Consider the following 16,335-nt stretch of genomic DNA (forward strand, 5'->3'; position numbering starts at 1 on the left):
TTGTAGGACGAAAAGACTTTTTGGGCTTCGGAACGCGGGGAAGTCGGATTCTTCGAGGATAGATAGGTGTATCGCTAGCCAAGAATTGAAGAAAAAAAACAATGGAAAAAACAGACAGAGGTAAGAGCTGAAGCCGATAATTCTTAGTGAACCTTGCGATGTGGAAAATTTCCGTATTGTCGTCGTAAGTTTTGTAAGTATTGATTGAGTAAAATGTTCTGGAATCTGGGCTGCTGCGGTTGTGGGGGTATGAGCAATCGTCATCCCTTGTTAGTGTTCCTTTTCAAGATGTATCGACAGGGTCATTTTTTATTGGGTTGACCGGATGACTACCATACATGTAAACAAATACGTATACATGTCCTAGCACGTGAGTACTACCGACAGATCACATCAGATTATCGACGTCTTAATCATATTCATTGTTATCATAGCAATTTTATAAACCATTCAAAGCTAGTACTGAGGTCTCTAAACAATTATGTGGTATCCATCAACCTTTCGGTCCCCACAGCTCTTAGACTACTCCCATTAGGTAGACAAACAAGATGAAAAGCTACCGAAAGCCTAATTTGAAATCTACGCACCACTCCCTAGCGTTCTCGAATATAGAATGAGAAAGCAAGTCAAGCGATGGTCAAGTGGATCATGAATCCGATGTGCGTCTCCCTACCTTCAATTCTCTTTGTATGAACTCTTGTCTCTCCTGCCACGTTCCATCAACATCACCTATGGGAGAAGTTGCTACATCCTTTTCGATTTGCTTCACGGCTTTCCCAGCTTCAGAATACATTCGAATCAATTCTGTCTTCTTATTTTCGATTTGTTGGCGTATGTTGAGCTTCTCCAGATCTCGCTTGCTACTCAAATCCTCGAGCATACTCGTAGCGTTCTCCTTGTATTGCCGAACAACCAGCTCTGATGCATCTTCTTCATTGGTCAATCTAATCACCATCTCCTAAATCTCAGTGTCAGCTACCCCAATTATCAATCTCGAGCCGTACAGTCTGTCAGACTTACATCGGCAATTTTATGAACAGTATCTGCATATCCCTTGTAATGTGGTCTGACAGCCTTTGACCATTGACTATGGGGAGATAATTCTTGTCTTGGAATGTTAGAGGAACCAGTCGATCGGAAAGATGAATTACTCGACAATTCACTCGGTGAAGATGACTCTCTACTATAGCTTTGCTCTGTCATCTCCACTAGAGTTTTGTCAGGATCGCTGAAACGAACATTCAAGCCTCCATCAGCCTCACGTGCCCGTAATCGTTCTGTAAACCCACTTGATTTGTGATGGTCGACATCAACGAATGGATCCGGCAGAACTTTTACCTCTTGTATGTTCTCCATGGTTGAAATGTCTTTATAAGATCCGTTCTGAGTTTTTGTATGCGGGATGTATCGAACAGAAGACTCTCCCGGTGGAGCAGGACGTGCTTTTGGGATGCTTACTACCTTGATACGCGGACCAAAAAGCTCTGGAGTATCCTTGGCGTCCAATTCAGGAGACAGAACTTTGATTTCAGGTAAATCCTGAAAAGAGTCCATAGTTCGTGGCCCTGCCTTGTCAGACTCTGGTACTGCCTCTCTTTGCTCGACTCGGAGAGCATGACCAATGGAAGGTACAATGTGTTGTGCTTGTGGGCTACCAAACGCATCCACTCGAGATCCTTGTGAGCTTGATTTAAGAGCTGTGGGAATTGTAGGACTGGTTGTACCATCTACCAAGATCGGCGTATCTGTTGGCAAAGCTACGTTCGGCGGACTAACACTCTGACGCTTTCTGGGTGGACTTTGAGAAACGAATAAACTTTCTTCATCTGAGTCATGATGATCATCATGTCTTCGTTTACTGTTTACCATGTCTTGCGACTTGACTTTCGCAGTGTTCGATGTTTTGATGTGTAACCTAGGGTCTCGTTTCGGAACAGGTATTGACGTACCAGAAAAGCCCTGATTTTGTGCACCTTTAGCATTAAAGTGTATGAATTTTGGCTTGCGAATACTTCGATCATCAAGTAGAACTCTATTATTGCTAGCCAAGCTTTCGGGAGGTGCATTTTCTTGTGCGCGGGGACCAGATGATGAGATTGAAGGGCTTCCTGAGTTATTTGTCGCAATTTGTCTACGGCGTTTGGGTGGTATAGCAATCTCTGTTGCAACCTTTCGCTTCTTTTCCTCGACCAAATCGACGTCTGATAGTTGTAGAGTTAGCAGACTTTCAGTTTGATGGTCAGTGGAAGCTGAAGCCTTTGTAGCAACTGGTTCGTGAATCGCTTCCTGCTTGGAGTTAATCGAAGATATGCTTAAGGAGTGGCTTGGAATTGAAAGTACTGGGTCGATTATATCTGTGGTGAGTACACACTCGTCCATCTTCGTGATAATCTTCTCGCCTACTCTGGTATGAAGCTTAGTGTCTGTCATTTTTTCGAGATCCTCTGTCTTTTTGATCATTTGACTTTTCTTGACTTCCGTCTCGCGTGGAATTGCGCGCACCACTTCTTCAACACGTTGAGTTGGCTGGCTCAAATTTCCATCCTCTAAATGTAGCTCCTCTGAATCTGCATCTCGGCCATCGCGACTATTATAATATTTGGAATCCTCGACCACGGTTTCTGACAAGTCTTTGTTTATGATACTCGATCTATTTTCTGATGTAATATGCTGAAGGTTTCCTGACTTTTCTGGTGGTGTAATTGGGGACAAGTTTTTCTTGAAGAGACTCTTGTTCAAACCTTTGATGTGAGGGATCCGGTTCTCACCCTTAGTATCGTCGCTCAGGAGATCATCCAGTTGGCTGGCGAAATTCACAGCTGCGGTCTTTCGGGAAGGTTTCGTGGGGGTTTCTTGATTGTAATCTTGTTGACCCTTTTGTCTCGGCGGACTAGCAGAGTACAAATCATCAACTGCGAATGAGTCTCCAGGAGGGAGACTGTTATCAACTAGACTTAGTACCTGGGCATCTTGCTGCTGAAGAACCAATGCTTCCTTATCTTCCTCTGCAGCCGACTCTAGCACTGAAGCAAACTTGATCTCAGAAAAAGCTGGCTCAGCTGGTTGCTCCGCCGTCTTACGCTTTCGCGAGACATTGGGCTGCGCTGGTTCATTGTCTCTCCCATCTGAAAAATCATCTTCAATTTCCTCAAAGTCGTCGTTGATTTTGCTCATGCTAAGTTTGGCTTGACTAGCAGCCGCTCTTTGGCTACTCCGCTTCGCGACTACAGATTCCTCGACTGCCGTTGGGGCGGGCTTGGCTTTTTGGTAGGTCTTTGTGTTCTTTCCCTTGCCTTTGCTACTTGATTTGCCCTTTTGTTTTGAACTGCCAGGCCTTTTTCTTGTCCCCTGGTTATTTTGACCGTCCGTCTTTGAATCACTTCCGCCATCTTCGTTGATCTCAGGCAGATCATATATATTTGTCTGGATTCGCGCAGATCCTTCATCGGATCTCTTCTCGTTTGCAGAAGCTGAAATTGCTGTCTCCGGTAAATTTGGCAAAGGATTAATCACTTTTAAGCTCTTCACGCCCGCAATTGGTGTTTTGGGTTTAACAGCATATTTCTTTGACACTTTACTAGCTTTCAAATTGGTATTTTGATTCGGTGGTGCTTGAGAAGTACTTGGTTGTGCTTCTGGTATGAGTACCTCTCTTCCGATTTTTAGACTTGCAGACACTTTACCTTTAGTCTTGACAGTAAGGGTGACATTGGCTGCAATCTTTTGGGGTGATATCTCGGTGATCGGTAGAGGTTGAGAAATTTGAGAGCGAGATTTGCTTTCCTGCCTCAAAAGAAGTGTCCGACCACTTATTTCAGAACTTCTGTCGGCTATTCCTAAAGCTTCGTCGAATGATGGGATATTCTTTTGATGTGTAGGCATCGTAGGTGAGTCACTGAAGCTCGAAACACCACTATTCTCAGGTAATTTGACTTTGTTCGCTGCATAATCTCTGCTCGATTTTTGTTGGGAGTGGTCCAAATTATCAAGCACGTTCAAAGATATATTATCATCTGCTTGATGTCGAGAATCTTCGCCGTGAACCTGACAGTCAAGGTTATTCAGGGTATCTAGTGCTTCGTCCTCGGACTCAGACGTCATTGGATCACTTGTTGCTGCTTGATGCTCGTCTTCCGAGGGCCGTTCGTAACTCTCGGCATCTGGCGAACTTCCCTTTCCTTGAACTAGTATATCATCTTCGGCTTGAGACACTTGAACCCGCTCCGGTTGGAATTCTGCTTCGGGACATTCATCGTGAAGATCGATCATTAATTCGTTCCTATTTGAATCTGTGGTCAAACGTAGTTGTTGAAGAGTGGTAGGTCGGGAATTCAGATAAGAAGATCGCTCTTGGTCATTCTTGATGTCAAAAACAATATCGTAAACTTCTCTTTCGTTGATAATAATAGAGTTGTCAATGACAGAAACTCGGGAGATAGAGTTGCATGGTACTTGTAGTATTTGATCCAATTCTTGTTCCGTAGAGCTTTTCAGCAGAAGAATATAGCCGTCTTCAAGAACCAGCTCTATACTCTCACCCAATGTTCCCAGTCGAAATGGTGGTATAGTCACAACACTAAGACTGTAATAAAGCATATGCGGTGGTCTGGAAAGTCATCAGCTGGCAGAAAAAGCGGCAATCTTTGATGTACTTACGTTTGGCTTTCATTATCGGGCCACTTCTGATCTACCCACTGCTGGAATTGCGATTTCCACTCATTTGAATTCTGCAAATCAACTGGAAAATCCTCGTATTCCCTTTTGTCGGTTTTTACAGGGCAGAGTTCTTCAGGCAGAACATCAGCGTTTAGTAGTAGCGCAAAAACCCGTCCACAAATCAATCTGAGGATTTCATTATCTTCACTGATAATCATGGGACCAATGCTGCGTCTTTCCAGCAACGTATCAGCTAATTGTGGATAGTCATATGTGGGATTTCTCACCTGACGTCCTCGGGTGTATGTTGAAATTGCTCAGAAACTGCCTCCGGGCCTCTTAAGAGCTGCTGCATGATGATACCAACCTTATTTATGTGTTAGCATATCCCCATAATAAATCAGCATATGGTAGCTTACCCATCTTCTCATTCCGTCTGGCTTCGATTTATCGACAAAGTATTCAATAAGGCGAGCGACGCTCACTTGCTTTGCGATCTCGACCAAAACACCGTGGGAGCTCTCAGTTTCCTGAGGTATTGATTGGGTGTGAAGTTCCTTCTGTAAAACGCAGTCAGTGTCTAGAAAATGGCAGCCTTTGTGGTATGAGTACTTACAGCAAGCAAAACGAGAACACGCTCACTTTCTCGACACACCTCGCTTTTAAGTGCAATTTCAAGTATAACACAGAAAACTTTCACGTCGAAAGGACAGCACAACTCGCCGCGATCATTCTCCAATATTGAAAGAAGACTTCTCACAGCTGTCTCAGTTATGGCATCCGTTGCCTTCGCCGTGTGCAGAGCATCGTAGATTGATTCCAGAGTGTCTTCGGCGATTCTGTTGATTTTTAGCATGCTATAGATGTATCGATACTGCAAACCTATCTCACTCTTCACTGCCTTCTGCCTTGAAAATTCTATCGAGTTCCTGACACAACTTTTCGACGCCCTTCTCCAGTACCGAGCCTTGCGAGGCCTCTTTCATTCCACGACTTGGGGGCATCTTGGAAACGATTAGCATTACTTTTGACTGGCAGGCACTTTAATTCGAGTTCGAGTCCCTTCACAACTGTGAATAAAGCGTAAAGGGAAGGTCATCTGGAATATTGCGCCCGTTCCGTTGATAAGCTACGGAAATCATTCGTATATTCTGGAAAAGTGGCCGGCAGTCGCAACCCGATAGAGTAGTAACATGGATAGTTGAAGAAACACAAACCTTCCAGTTATGCCAAATTGGCTGGCATGTAAAGATGGTTGTCAACAAAGAGGTCGTGGCAGATTCTCAAGAACCCATGGAATATCTTATAAGTCCTCAAGAGGTTCACTTTCAATAAAGAGTCAGTATACTGAACCAGAGAATTTGTACATATGAAACTTGCGACCTGATTGTTGTAAGAACCAAAGAAGCTTTTGAAAGGATTTAATTAAGGCGGCATCGAGGGGACTTTCGCTTCGAACAGTGAAGTGAATTTGGAGGAGTTAAGGGCTTCCTTCTCAAAGGAAGGTTGTTAGGAGCGTATCTGAAGAACTTACCTCAAGAGTTGAAGGGAAGTAAAAGAATATCGATAGAATCGCAGTTTGTAGTATTGATAGAAGAAACAAGAGGAAGAGAGAGGTAAAGAGAGGGCACGAATTGTGAAATAAATTTCCTTGATGCTCTTTCGGTGAATGATTGTAAAAATTGGACAAGTTAGAGAAGGAAAGTCATTGGAGCGAATCAAAGATGGGGAATAAGCTTCCCATCCGAATTTCAAAATGAGGAAGGAACTCAAGGCCTTAGCACGTCGTCTCATCACGTGTATATAATCTGGATTATGGTACCGATTACTTTCGTTCAAGTTTAAGTATGCGGAATAATGAGTATGGCTTGGCTGATTTGTGTAGAAAAGACGCGGACAAACTAATAAGTCGAGTTGAATTTGCGTGATTCCAGTGCATGGTTAGGAAAGATGTCTTTCAATCACTTTGGAATATTATGAGAGTTTACGGCCATTCTAGACTGAGATGTCTTTACGTTAGATGATATCTGATATTACTTGACCCAATTTCTCACATTACACAGTGGAAGTTCCGTCGAGTCCAGACACGATTACACAGTGAGCAATGCAATTCTAGAGATTGAAGATCAAGATTGCCCGGCTATCATGTTAATCTAGTACCGGATGATACTTTGAAGTCTGTGATCTTTACCAACAATATACTACCGACGTGAAATACGAAAGAAGACGACGGTATTTGATGGGGCCCAGGACATGCATAGGCATGGCTTCTGATTTCTTATCATCGAGCCAGATGATTCTTGGTAAAGATCTAGAGATTTATAACCATTTTCCTTATCAAATCCGTGAAAAAAACGGCAGGTAATTTGTGAAAGCAAATCACAAATTCGTAACTTGACGATATGTTCTCTGATCTTCCCAGTGGCTTCACTTGATCCTCTGAACATCTGCAGTTGACCTGTAGTCCAAACGAGCATTTATATCTTGATCTCCGAATTTATTTTTCTAATTGTATAGATCCTGTGAAATCATTCACAATCTCACCGTCCATCAGGAGAATCGTGTTATTTAGCTTCGTTGTCATTACTTTATGTGTTTCCATACAATCAGCACATCTTTTTAGAGGAAATAACGATTGGGTAAGATCCAAGCATTTGGGATGGGAGTCTTCCAAAACAGCGCAGGCGCAGAGAAATTCTCTCCGGGCGAATGCCCTCGCCGATGTCGAGTTTTGACGTAGCATACGCTACGCAGTGTGCCCAGTAGCTTGGACTGATGTTCGAATTCGTTGTCTTAAGCTTGAATCTTTGATGTTTTTCAATCATTCTGATATTCTTATGATTCTAAGAAGAACCAGTGACCAGAGAAATTCAACATCCAAGAGGGCTCCTCTATTCACAATTCTCTCGCTGTGGACTGCAGCCTGGTGGTTTGATACACCGGTGCCACAACTGGGGGCATATATTGCCTGATTATGATAGCTCTATAGCAGAGCAACCTGTCTAATCTACCTACGTTCAAGTAGAGGCTTTTGACATTTCTGTTGCCGCTCTCGTCCGCCATCGTTAATGAGGAATTCAGAAGCTGTTCGTAAATAGTTTTGAGGCTCATCATGACCACCATGGTTTCCGCTTGAACATAAAGATGAAATAGATCTTCTCGCAATGTGCTGCAAATTTAGGGTGATACACTGGATTCCTGATTGAACGCCGGTCCCATCAATGCGCTGTGAGCGATATAATAAGTGATGTTTGAGGGAAATGAAAGTGTTGCTCGCTTAGTCAGCAAACTGACTTAGTGAAACTTTCGTCCACAGCCCTACTCGAAGAAAACGCCAAAGACTTGGACTTAACATCTGCCGTTCTGTGCAGACTGTTTTTGTAAGATTACATTTTATCGATCAACAATGCACGTATTCGGCCACTAGATATCCAAAGGTCATGCTGCGTTCAGCCGCGGTACTAATACCTGTCTACTCGATTCGATGCTCGATTCGATGATAGAGCGATTCTACAATGCATCGAAATGAGTCGACGGCTACAGATTCGACCCCTTTTCCTCACCGACTGCATCGAATCATTCAGCGTCGCCAAAGTACATCTCCGTACATCGTATACCTCATGTGCCCCTCTCCGACATGATTAATATACACTGGTGGGGTGAAGTGGGGTAATGAACACAGTCGTGGTATCCTACCAGCGATTAGCACATATCTATGTTAAGGTACAAGTTTTGTTGAAACATGAGTAGGTAACTCATTAACGATGCGCTGTTGCTGTGAACTTTAAACTGCGGGTTGTTATTGTGTACTCTGGAGCAATCATACTGAGATGGTTTGAGATTGCTACTGACCCAGAGTGACAGCTCAAGTGAGCATTCTGTACGGAGTGTGAAGCATGTTACACGAGACCATCCATCAAGGAATTACGTGGCTTGACTGTGCCACTTCCTTGAGCAATGTACTCGTGCTGCCAGAAAGTATGCAACTCCAACGCTAGATGCACATACCACAAGATGGTAAACTACAAGAGGACTAACCTGGTTTTCATAGCGCCGGAGTTGCATACTTTCTGGCCGCACGAGTAAGATATTTGAAGGATCGATGGCATAAGCTATCTTTGCGCTCTTTCTGCTACAGGTGCAGACACACAAGCGGTAAAATTACCCCTGAGTGATGCAACACTACTTGATTCTTCAGGAGATACCCTCGTTCAGTCAGTCATTAACGCCAATGGTTTCTGAGAGCTTCCATGGTCTCACGAAGTCCTTCTCAATCTTCTTCGAAACTGGTTGGCTATCCAGGTACAACCACTTTGTGACCAGGGTAGCTACAAGCTAGTGTGGGTCTGTCCATCGTATTCCATCATTATGACTTAGAATTCTGTAATGCATATCACTCATAGCCACCGAATCCGCCGCAGTGGTGACATTTCGAAACCCTACCCCACATCAAGTGGGTCATAGCGGGTCATGCCACATACGGTGAAGCTTCTGATCCAATGTTTGTGGAAAACGTGTGAGCCAAGGAGGTGCCAAGCCATTGAAATGCCACCTTATGTGTGAAATTCACTTAGCATATCAGCGGGGGTTTCCATAAATGCGTCGATGAGTGGCTGATGATGGTTTTGCATTGCCGCAAGCATGCACGGAGGGGTAGACCCTGAGGCGTTACCATAGTCGAAGGTCGGACTACAAAGGACACATATATATCTGCTCCTCTCCTCCCGTTCACTTCTCATTCCATATCTCTCAACTCTCAACCACTTTCCAAACACTCTTCACAAAACAAAAACAAACCTCTTCTATATAACTCAAAATGTCTTTCCACCTCTCCGCCGAAGATATCCGCATCGATGACAACCACATCCTTAGAGCCCGTCTCAGAAACGAGAACGGTGACTGGGAAGATGCTGAGATTGATCTCAACCAATACATCGGAAACCAAGATGGCATGATTCACTGGGATGGCGAGAGTACGTATAATCTTCGAAAAGAAATTATCTTTATCCTTCAATTGTCATTCTCTAATGCTTCATATAGACTTCTCTCACAGCGCTGAGAACGTCACATTCTCCATTGAGGGTGGTGGACAAGTCCCAGTTCTCCGCACTTTCCTCCGCAGCATCGATGGCGAAGAGTTCAGCCGTGATGTCAACCTTGCTGAGCGTATTGAGAACCACAACGGACGATTTGTTTATGGTATGTATCCTCTAAGTCATTGGAGCCCTTCAAAGACTTTTGCTAATATACAACTAGTTTAAATGTTATATGCTTTAGCTAGTGCAGTCTAAAGAATGAGAATATCCTTTCAAGCGTTACAAATATTCGTTTTGGTGTATTACAACATTGACTGCATGATTTAAAATCCTTTCTTATGTCTTCGTGTACCAATTAACCTTGGCTCGTTCTATGTGATTCTACGCGCCTTGATTATCCAGTCTTACACCCCATATTACCAAGTTTTATCTGCTTCCATTACTATTTATTTTTCCGGCAGGCCGGGTGGTACGTTGGCGTCACATCCTTTTTTTCCCCACACATTGCAAGTGCTTCACAGTATCAAACTGATTCGTCATTAAAATCTCGGCCATGAGCTATCAAATACCAAACATGACGCGATATTACACGTTATAGTTTTTGAGCAGTTTCTACATCATATGTTTTTGCTGTCGTTGACATTAGCTTGGCAATTTGATTAACCCCGCTCGAACCGAATTCACGACAATTACATTTCCCTTTCACCAGTACTTTCCCACCCTTCACCTCCCCCGAGGATAGCCGATTTACGCAACCACAGTACATCAAATCTCCATCACTTTCGCAACGGGGGTTTGGATATCATCTTCTTAGCCCCTCCTTTGAACCAAACAGTCGCGCATAAGACGGATAATCCGGCACATTTTTCAGCCTGAATTCACATGCAGGGTAATGCCAAGACGCATGGCATAGCTTGGGTCGCATACCATGATATTATGTAATTATCTGACTCTTGGAGTTCCAGTTGAATCAAAGTTGGGCAAATGGTAGGGGTTGGAGAGCTAAAGCGGTTATATTCAGGAATTTAATGAGTGGTGTGCGGGATGCTGATGCTTGGGGAATGTAGCACGTATATTTTGCCCAGCCATAACACAAGAGTTGTCAGTCACTTGATGGTTGAGTACTACAATGGATATTTGGCCACACATCGAATTCCTTCTCTGGGAGTTTTGATCTCTACTAAGATGCTATTCACGAGACTTTTCGTGTCTCGCTGATTATGCCAAGAATTGCCGAGCCTAGTAGCTCTCGGGTTTCCTGTATGAAGATTGAGGGAATAGCTTTCTCATCCCTCATTTCTTATTTCAGATCTCCTTATTGAAAATGTCACATTAACTGTATTTCGAAAACGTTGGATTCTGCGCGCGAGAGTTGAAGAGCGATCCATACTCGTCTCTCTAATTTCCTTGGCAGCTACACAAACGAGCCACATCTGTGCATGTGACCTTCATCATGCTCCCAAGAAAGAGATGAGATAGAAAAAAACCACCGATTTGCGGATAAAAAGCTTTGTTTCCATACAGAGCCTTTAGGGTCTTGTATCCATCTTACGTTCGTACTCTGTTTCCGATGAGAATGATCTATAAACCGAGAGACGATAATATTCTAATAAATTCAATAAAGCTATATATTCGATATTATGTATTTGGATGAACTTTGAAGTTGGCATCTATTAAATGAGGACTTTTGAAGATTTAAGCTCACATTCAATGGCTTATTTGGATTGTTGGAAGATCACCTTGATGACAACATGGTCATATTTGTGGATAAACATCACATCCAATAGTCTTTGAGTAAGATACGAAGCTACATTAGCCAGCCTCGCTTCGTCGAGTCTTGGTATGATCGAAGGTTTCTTCATGAGATAATTATACAGCTTGTGATAGGAAATTGTAGAAATGAAATCTGTGCCGTCTAAATTGACATGGCTAGAGATGAATTTGTTCCAGATTTCTCCTTTTTCCATCAAGTGCAAATAGATGCAAAGCATCACATCTAAATCAAAATCAATGAAATTGGGTAAGGATATCCTTCACCAAATATCCTTCCCTCAGAATATGATGTTGAAAGATGATGTTGTCCGCCAGGTCTGTCTGGTTCCAGATTCACTTATATTGTATACAGCTCTAAACTTAGATCTTTTGTTCAGTATGCAAGATTCTTTGGATATTTATTTACGAAACTCATTTCTACCCCTTCACAACTATCATCCAGATTTTAATGCGAACTTAGCTACCCGAAGAAGCTGCCTCCCGCACAACATCGATATCATCACTCCCGAACGCCTTCATCAAACCTGTCCCTCAACGAGTTACCACATTCGACCAATCTAGCTGTCGTTAACAAGAACTTAGCCTCCAATTTTAACCCGTTGAATGAAGAGCCTTTCCATCCAAGCCTTATTCCACCACTTTTTCTTTCCAGGATCGCTCTCTCAATCACCCGTCCCGAATTGGGAATATCAACGTCATCTAGCGTGACAACGCATACCCATCCCCAGGCACAGCTCATCACCCGGAAACGACAGCATACAGAACAGACAGTATCGCCTCGTTATCAGTGTCGCGATTATAATTTGAAAAGATATTCAAATCAGTTAATCAAAAGATAAATCAAGTCGCGGGAGGGACTTTTTATATCGCTTACAGCTCAACCCATTCGGCAGGTGTAATGATTGTCTAGACCTGACACAAAATCTATCCTAAATGCGCTTGTAATTTTGCAAACCGCTAGCGTCTCCATCGATTCCGCGAGGATAGTCGTGCTAGGATGTTCACCCAGCGGGAAAAGGGCCTTGATCCAAAACCTTCACACGTATTACATTTATGATACCCAACCCAACAATCGAGTTCTGGGGAGACGGCAGTTGGAAATTTTCACATAATATAGGAGTAATGCGCACCCAAGCAGTCTTTGTAATTCCCGGTAGAAATATAGTTTGGCACTCTACTCAACCCATGAATTCGCAGATTCCCATCCTTCTGATTATTGATCACTGGCTAGACCATATCTCCTCTTCGCGTGCTTTGTTAGCGACCGAGAATACGAATATCAGATAATTGGGCTCACTATCCTCGTCTAGTGCTACGGCGGCGGCAAAATATACATACACCGAGCCTGTGGAAATGCACATGAATCAGATTCTGGAAATCGAGACGGGCAAGATGGAGAATTTGCGTACTACCTACTAGAATGGAAATTATGGAGACCAGTTTGGCAGATGTCGGTGGGTTTCTTGGGAGAAATATATGTGGTTCTAGGATCGGAGCGGGGGCAATGAGATGATCACGCAAATTGAATCCTTTGACCGGACCTGTATACTGCCATAAAACAGACGCTTTATTGAGCTTTGTCTCCTGTTATCAACAGAGTAGTGCATAGGAGAAACCCAATGAGAGATAACAAAAGGCTACGGTGAGCCTAAAGTCTGTGGGAAATGTTGTGCAGACGAACGGATCTATCTTTATACTCACTCCTACATATTAGTAAATATACAACAGACATTTTCAACAACTACAAACCCCAGAGATCCATTGCAAACCCCAAAGTTCCATTCTCATCCCCCAAATAATTCATTATCAAACTAGATAACACACTTCCAATACACGCCCAAGAATCCATTTCGCGATCTTCAGCAATAGGATAACTGACTAGCACAAGGAGAACTCCCGTCTATCACTTACCAACCAACAGCCAAAAAATGCATCACTATCAGATGCCTACTAATGGCTTCGAGAAAACCAATCTTACAATATAGGTTCGTAAAGGAGAAAGCGTGTTAATAACACGTGAATGCTGCCAGATCAGGGGTTATGATATGAAGATGATGTTTGTGAGAGTGCGAGGATTTAGATTAGGTATGTATATATACATATTTTGAAATTTGCACACTTAAAGGTCCCATGGTTTTCTCCTGAATCAGTTCTACTTGTATGAGTGTGTCGAAGCTAGCCTTACCTACACGCAGAAAATCAACATCAAAGGACTACTAAAACAAGTAACGACGTAAACACTGCGTCTAGAGCAACGACCATACTATTCCACTGTACACGTACACCACTGATCCATATCGTATCTATCCACATAAGCCATATGACTAAGCCTGATAATTGTACACATAATACATATTTAAAACTTTATTCATTCATGCCCAATAAATAAACATCTAAATTCTCATCCTCAGCGCGCCCCTCTCCAACTCACCGACCATTCCATTTCCAGCCAGCGCCCATTTCTCCGCCACAGTCTTCTCATCCACTCTCTGTCTCAAAACTCCACTCTGCGCCCAGTATTCCATCAAACTTCTCGCTTCTCGCTTACTCAACCCATTTAACCACATGACCTGTACCTTCTGCAATGCTTTATCGGCTCTCTCATCGTACTTCTTCTCATAGGGATCACGTTCTGTGATTTCTTCTTCCGATTGTCGATTGAGTTGTTGCACGATAGCTAGATTCGTGGATTTCGATACAGGCGCGTGACTACGTGATGTAGCTGCAATTACTGCACCTCCATTTGGTAGGGACTTCTCTCCAGAGAGATACTGCACAAAATGGTTTACAACAGCCAAATCGTGGGCATGAATCAATTCGAATGCAGCATTTCGGTAAAGACTGTTTTGCATGATCCATTGAAGACCGTCTAATGTCATGAGAACTGGAGGTCGGTCTGCAGCTGTAATTTCTTTCCAGAATGCTTGGAATATTGGCCAAGAGTGCTCTGGTTCCTGAGCTCCAAGTTCGCAAAGTCTGAGGAGAGATAAGTTTTCTTGGAGAGGAATTGGAAGACTATGTGTTTGTGACAATTGGAGCTTGTCAAGAACTGCTTCGTTGGCTTTGCCAATACGTCCCAGCCACGCCGCGGTGTATGTGTTTTGGGAAAAGAGAGTGGGCGTGGTATCGGGCACAGGGGAATATTCAGTGCAAGCGTTGACAAGTTCTTGGGCTATAAATCTTATTAGCATAATGCAATCCTTGAAAATAAAATAACATACTATCCGCAATATTCAGGACGATCCAGCCCTTAACAAAAGCCGAAGCCATAGCATGTAAAAGCATCAAACTCTTCCCTGATACCCTCCCTCCATCAACCACCAATCGCTCCGTCTTCTTCTCTGCTCCCGCCTCTTCTAAAGCCTTCGCACAAATAACACTTTCCTCCCGAACCAAGACCGCTGGCCTCCTAAATAAATTCCATCCCTGCGTAATCTTAAACGCTTCACTCGCTCTTAAGCTATCCACCGTGCTCCCACTCAATCCCACCACCTTTCCTACCAATCCCTCACTCGTAACATTGCTCATTCCTAAATCTTCCAGTTCGACTTCCAACGCATTCGTATTACTGAGTACGATTCTCTTCCTCAACGCCTTTCTCTCTCCTTCCGCGGGAGGTTTTCCAGTCCGTACAGGCGGCGGCTTCTTCTTGATCTTCAGAGTCTTTCCACCCCTCGCCATATTTTGTCCAAACGCGCCCTTTGGTTTGGCAGCCAGCGGATTCTTGGACATAACCGCACTTGTTGAAAATCCCGCCGTGGCTGCAATTGTTGGAAGTCGCAATGCCGCATGATTACCCTGGATTAATTGCGAAGTATTCGGCCTCGAGAGGCATTTCCAACATCCCGAGGATGCCATATCTGCGATTGCTGCAGTGAGTTTCAAAGGGTCTAATTCCTCTCGACGTGTCGTCCCTCTCTCTTGCTCCAGAAATCTTTCTCGACTAGGATCAAACACATCCCGCGCTAAATTGCGGCCGCACAAGGATCCTCCCGCAAAAGCAGCAGCCCAAAATTTATTTTATTTCCTCTGGTATCTCAATCTCAATTTCTCCTCCTCTATGAAAAATAAATCCAATCTTCACCCATTCAATTAATTTATCAACCTCGCATCCAACATGTCCGAAGACGCCCCCCAGAAACCATCCAAACTCCCCATCATAGTGAACAAACCCACTCCCTACACATTCGATCTCGGTCTCCTCCTCGCCGAAGACCCCAATCCGCTTCTCCTCACCACCTCCGCAAATCTCGAAGATGATCTAGCTGCGACTGCTAGAGATGGCGCGCAAGCACTATTGAACCAATTGTTGAGCACCTGTCCCATCGCATCGACGCCCAATGGTGTATTGCTGAGCTTACCTGGGATTGCTACCAAGCTGCCTCGTGAAAAGGTAATTATGCGATTTCGATTTTTTCTTCCCTTTTGCATTCTCGCGATTTGGAGATTCCAATTTGGAGACCCAATTAACAGTGAATACATACTAACACATCTCCAGCCTCTCCCTCCTCCAGTCGCCCAAACCACCTGGCAAAAATTCGCAGCTAAAAAGGGTATCAAACCCAAGACTGCTGAGGCCAAGAAGAAGCTTGTATATGATGAATCTACCGGCGAATGGGTGCCCAAATGGGGATATAAGGGAATCAACAAGAAGGGAGAAGATGATTGGATTGTGGAGGTCAATGAGAATAAGGAGCGCGAGAGAAAGGAGGGAACTGAAAGACAAAATGATGGAAGACGGGAAAGAAAAGAAAAGGTTAGGAGGAATGAGAGAATGCAAAGGAAGAACGAGAGGAACGATAGAAAGAATCACGGAGGAAAGAGGGATTAAACTGCTGGGATTTGAGTGTCAGCTCACATGCGATGAGGA

General features: G+C 43.7%; 4 protein-coding genes across 4 annotated transcripts; 2 read left to right on the forward strand and 2 right to left on the reverse strand.

Moving 5' to 3' along the window:
- Positions 1 to 646: 646 nt before the first annotated feature.
- Positions 647 to 5,660, reverse strand: EAE98_005208 (uncharacterized protein; the record flags this gene model as incomplete). Its single annotated transcript, XM_038952829.1, has 7 exons — positions 647 to 958; positions 1,021 to 4,606; positions 4,657 to 4,884; positions 4,944 to 5,023; positions 5,076 to 5,216; positions 5,273 to 5,495; positions 5,548 to 5,660. 7 exons carry the CDS (start codon positions 5,658 to 5,660, stop codon positions 647 to 649), a joined length of 4,683 nt encoding a protein of 1,560 aa, XP_038810671.1.
- Positions 5,661 to 9,472: 3,812 nt separating this feature from the next.
- Positions 9,473 to 9,917, forward strand: EAE98_005209 (uncharacterized protein; the record flags this gene model as incomplete). Its single annotated transcript, XM_038952830.1, has 3 exons — positions 9,473 to 9,629; positions 9,697 to 9,855; positions 9,913 to 9,917. 3 exons carry the CDS (start codon positions 9,473 to 9,475, stop codon positions 9,915 to 9,917), a joined length of 321 nt encoding a protein of 106 aa, XP_038810672.1.
- A 3,557-nt stretch (positions 9,918 to 13,474) lies between these two features.
- EAE98_005210 (uncharacterized protein) lies at positions 13,475 to 15,504 on the reverse strand. The gene is made up of 2 exons (XM_038952831.1): positions 14,687 to 15,504; positions 13,475 to 14,637 (listed from the first exon to the last, which is right to left on the reverse strand). Exons 1-2 carry the CDS (start codon positions 15,321 to 15,323, stop codon positions 13,859 to 13,861), a joined length of 1,416 nt encoding a protein of 471 aa, XP_038810673.1. The 5' UTR covers positions 15,324 to 15,504; the 3' UTR covers positions 13,475 to 13,858.
- Positions 15,505 to 15,582: 78 nt separating this feature from the next.
- Positions 15,583 to 16,296, forward strand: EAE98_005211 (uncharacterized protein; the record flags this gene model as incomplete). Its single annotated transcript, XM_038952832.1, has 2 exons — positions 15,583 to 15,858; positions 15,964 to 16,296. The coding sequence occupies 2 exons, from the start codon at positions 15,583 to 15,585 to the stop codon at positions 16,294 to 16,296; spliced, it is 609 nt and encodes a 202-aa protein (XP_038810674.1).
- Between the last annotated feature and the right edge of the window lie 39 nt (positions 16,297 to 16,335).

The sequence above is a fragment of the Botrytis deweyae genome (genome assembly GCF_014898535.1).
Source record: "Botrytis deweyae strain B1 chromosome Unknown BDEW_010, whole genome shotgun sequence".
Lineage (NCBI taxonomy): Eukaryota > Fungi > Ascomycota > Leotiomycetes > Helotiales > Sclerotiniaceae > Botrytis > Botrytis deweyae.

Excerpts from the sequence above, each read along its gene's own strand:
- EAE98_005210 (XM_038952831.1), bottom strand. The coding sequence starts at position 15,323 with ATGGCATCCTCGGGATGTTGGAAATGCCTCTCGAGGCCGAATACTTCG. Across the intron at positions 14,638-14,686 it reads CGTCCTGAATATTGCGGATA|CCCAAGAACTTGTCAACGCT; the intron begins GTATGTTATTTT and ends TAAGATTTATAG.